The sequence below is a fragment of the Amphimedon queenslandica genome, unplaced genomic scaffold (genome assembly GCF_000090795.2).
Source record: "Amphimedon queenslandica unplaced genomic scaffold, v1.1 AMPQUscaffold_11517, whole genome shotgun sequence".
Classification (NCBI taxonomy): Eukaryota; Metazoa; Porifera; class Demospongiae; order Haplosclerida; family Niphatidae; genus Amphimedon; species Amphimedon queenslandica.
Genome location: NW_003548241.1, coordinates 1 through 3,786, shown reverse-complemented (window position 1 = coordinate 3,786; position 3,786 = coordinate 1). Strand labels below are relative to the sequence as shown.

The 3,786-nt window shown below is 36.3% G+C and overlaps 1 protein-coding gene across 1 annotated transcript; it reads left to right on the top strand.

The window, feature by feature from the left end:
• Positions 1-1,051: 1,051 nt before the first annotated feature.
• Positions 1,052-2,993, top strand: LOC109589228 (uncharacterized). The gene is made up of 8 exons (XM_020005339.1): positions 1,052-1,139; positions 1,196-1,308; positions 1,365-1,461; positions 1,521-1,849; positions 1,904-2,020; positions 2,067-2,276; positions 2,330-2,515; positions 2,568-2,993. Exons 1-8 carry the CDS (start codon positions 1,052-1,054, stop codon positions 2,961-2,963), a joined length of 1,536 nt encoding a protein of 511 aa, XP_019860898.1. The 3' UTR covers positions 2,964-2,993.
• Positions 2,994-3,786: the final 793 nt, after the last annotated feature.

Here is a 3,786-nt window from a genome sequence, read left to right as displayed (position 1 = left end):
AGTAGTCACGTTTAATGTTATCAGTGCTTGTGTGAGTTAAAGTTAATTCATCTTCCATTGCTGGATTGCTTAAAAGTCCCTATGTAGTATGTACATGTAATTGTGATGTGTCATAATTATGCATATGCACAAAAATGTGATCTTACCTTCAGTGTAGCAAAAATGTCTACATAGTATCCATATTGCACTATTTCTGTAAGTTTTTTCTCACCATTTACTGTAGACCATTCCCACTCACTGCCCAAGGCAACCGGTTCTGGTTTCTAACAGTACATGTTTATATTAGTTACACAACAATAGATATTCACATACCACATAACTGAATGCAGTAGCATAATAATTATCCCTATAGTACCTTGAAGACAGTTCACCAAATACATTTTCTGTGTGACATAATCCATCGATATCGTTTTCATCATACTCAACACCAATTCCACTTAAGTATCCCTTGACTTTCTGACTTATTGACTCTGATACTGTATCAATGAACCACTGAGTAGAAGAGCATAGCCTATCAACTCCATTATGTGAGAGTGACAATTCATCACTGGTTCGTAACAAGAAAAGAGCTGATTCTCTCTCCATATCAATTGCCGGGACAACATCTGTGGCTGCTGCTGTGTGATCACTTGATTCCATATCATCAAGCTCATCATTACTGATGGCTTCACCTTCACAATCATTTTGAAATTCATTTCCAACTATTATTACATTGATACATGCATTCATACCATCACAGTTACACTGAACTTACTATTATCTCTACTATGAACTCTTTGTGCATGCTTCCTCAAGGTATCCCACTTTGTAAATGAAGCTCCACAGACATGACAATACACCATAAAGTTGGGATCATTAGCATGACATCCTCTGACGTGCTTGTACAAAGCTGTACTTCTTTTGGTTTTGAAAGAGCAGAAACTGCAATTAAACATCGGCATTTTTAATTATTTTGGCGGGTGTTGCCACGGGATACGAGCAATCCAAAGTACAGTTAACGCAGTGCAGCTGGCTATTGGTGTACAATCTCTGTCTTTCTACTTATCAAGCCATGGATTTAAGTAGTACTGCAGTAGCTGACGTTAGAAGAATCCTAAATGAACATGAAATAGAGGAGGATGTCATAGAGTCACTGTTTGGTAAAGCAAGTGGACACGCGAGAGGAGTCATTACTCGCTTTGTGTTATTTTTATAGATAATGGCATTGATGGTGAGTCTTTAGTGTCACTAATAGGGGATCTAGAAGAATTTAAGTACTTAGTCCCGCAAAGTAGCACAAGAATGAAGATAAAACGTATCGTCACTGAGGTAACTAGCATGCATGCATGCGCGGGCATTCGTGATGATGTCTCATATAATAATAGGAGTTTGCTAGTTTTTCTGAAGTGTCTTCGATTTATCCTATGAATGTCAAAACCAGTAGCACCAGTTCTAGTCAATTAAGCACTTCAAGTGATAAAAGTATGCATGGTGCAGAGTGAATGAGTGATAATTTTTAAAATATTACTGAATTGTGATAGGCATATCACCTACTCGTAAGCGAGATATGTCACCAGAGCTTAGTGGTTCACCTCCTTGTAAGAAAAAGGATACTGATGTTTATGGAGAGTTAAAAAGCAAGAGGTTACCAAAGCCATGTCCTATACCACCTGCTTTCACACCAGCTGTATACAATTGCATCATTAAGAATGAAATCTCTGGGAATCTTAAATATCGAATGCTGCGTGAAAGTGCTTCATTCTTTTATGGTCTTTGTCCAGACCCAACACCATCAGAATATCAGGAAATGGCTAAGATTTTATGTAATAAATATCCAATGTTACAGGATGTGAATTGTACTGAATACTGGGTAAATAAATAACATGCATGCAACAATGTAACTTTAATAATGCATATTAAATAGAGTACTACAAGGGACTACTTGTCACAAAGGTTCAGAAATATCAGAAGACCAAATCCTGGTACAAAGGAAGAACTGATCGGAGTCTCAAAGTTACCACCAATATCTCCATTAGCAGTGGTTAGTATCTATTCCAAATCTTCATTTTAATTTTAGTAATTTTTAGGTTTCTAATCCACCAGTAAGTGATGAGGTTTCCTATGATAGAAACAATAGCAGCCTAAAAACAGAATTTAAAAAGACTAATCCTAACCATTTGATAATGAAGAAATTAATACAACTAACACATGATCATAGGCGGAGTGAGATTTCGACTTGTCAAGTACGCTTGAATAAAATAGTTGAGACTTATCCCTTCTTTTCTAAAAAGATATGGGTAAGAAATTTTTATTATAATAATGGATACATAATTAATTTTTTTTAACTTAGATTTTATTGGAGTTTGAATTAATGACGAACAAAGATATCGTTACTAACATGAAGAGAGAGTGGAATAGGTTGTGTCCATTCATCCAGTCAGATAATAAAACTCCCATTGCTCCTTTGATATCAATTGATAAGCAGTTCAGAAGTGGACCTACACATGAATTACCAGCTGCATTTCAGATATATGATGTAAGATAATTAATTATTAATATTAATATGCTTTAAATTTTTTTAAAATTAGAGCTCTAGTGACATTGATACGATTGTTTCTCACAACATATTCTCAGAGCCACGACTAGTTCTTATAGAGTCTGATGTTAGTGAGGGTGACATTGTGCAAGGTTTCATTGTTGCAGAGAAGACTTTGATCTTTGAGGTCACTGAGTTTTCAGTTGTTGATGGTTTGATAGCTCTCCTTGCATCATACTACGTCTTCCATATCAGTTATCCCAAGCAAACGCCTGCTTTGTCTCTGATGCTTTTTCTACAGGAGCAACTAATGGGAACACCCGATTATACCACCAGTAAGAAGCCAGCACGTTACAAAGCATGTGTCAATGCTTTGAAGAAAGCTCTTACAGCATCAGAGAAGGCTACGGCAGAGTCACTAGGTCCTGTTTTGGAAGATGACATTTAGAACTGCTATGAGAAACACCATCTTTTAATTATTACTATGATACTATTAAGTAACTATTATTAATGTTAAAATTTTAACTAACACAGAAAAACTGTGTTATTTTAACATGTTCAATAATGTTGAAGTGGCACGCACAAGCTGTGGGTTGATTTAACATGTATGTAATGTGTTAAAAGTTGGGACATGCATTTAACACACTTTTTTGTGCTAAAAGAACACACCATTTTTTTCTGTGTAGTTATAATGATAATTAAAATAAGCTATGGGTGTGGTCAACAACTAACTAGCTAAATCATGGCACATGGGTAGGAGAAAGAAGAAAAGCTGAAATTTATTTTAGCATCTGAAGCTCTATTCCAAGAAAGAGTTGGCACAGAAAATTTTTCTAGATATTTAAAAGAGACTGAGAGAGTTTGGTTGCTCCTGCTTTCCCCAGTGCCGCCTGAAAAATTCTCCAAGAGGCTAAATCACAAAGTTTGAGCAACTGTAACTCACAAACAACGAAGTTAGGACAAAATCGTTCTTTTTCTTTTTCGTTAGATGGGATTTTCTACCTCTGAAGCAAATCTCGGCTCTGTAGAGTGAAACACGAGCTCTCACCTGGAGAGAGGTCCCCTGGTTTAGCAGTTCACAGCTTTTGGTGCCACGGGATGCTACAAGAGCATAATTAGATGAAAGAAAGCAACTTTATCTGTTGCTAGAAGAAGAAATAGAGCTCTAGACTGCTCAAACAAAAAGATAATTTTTTTACAAATCAATTAAATTGTGTGGACAGAATGACAGAATGACAACCCAACTGCTTATACCCGCCTACGCGAGTCCA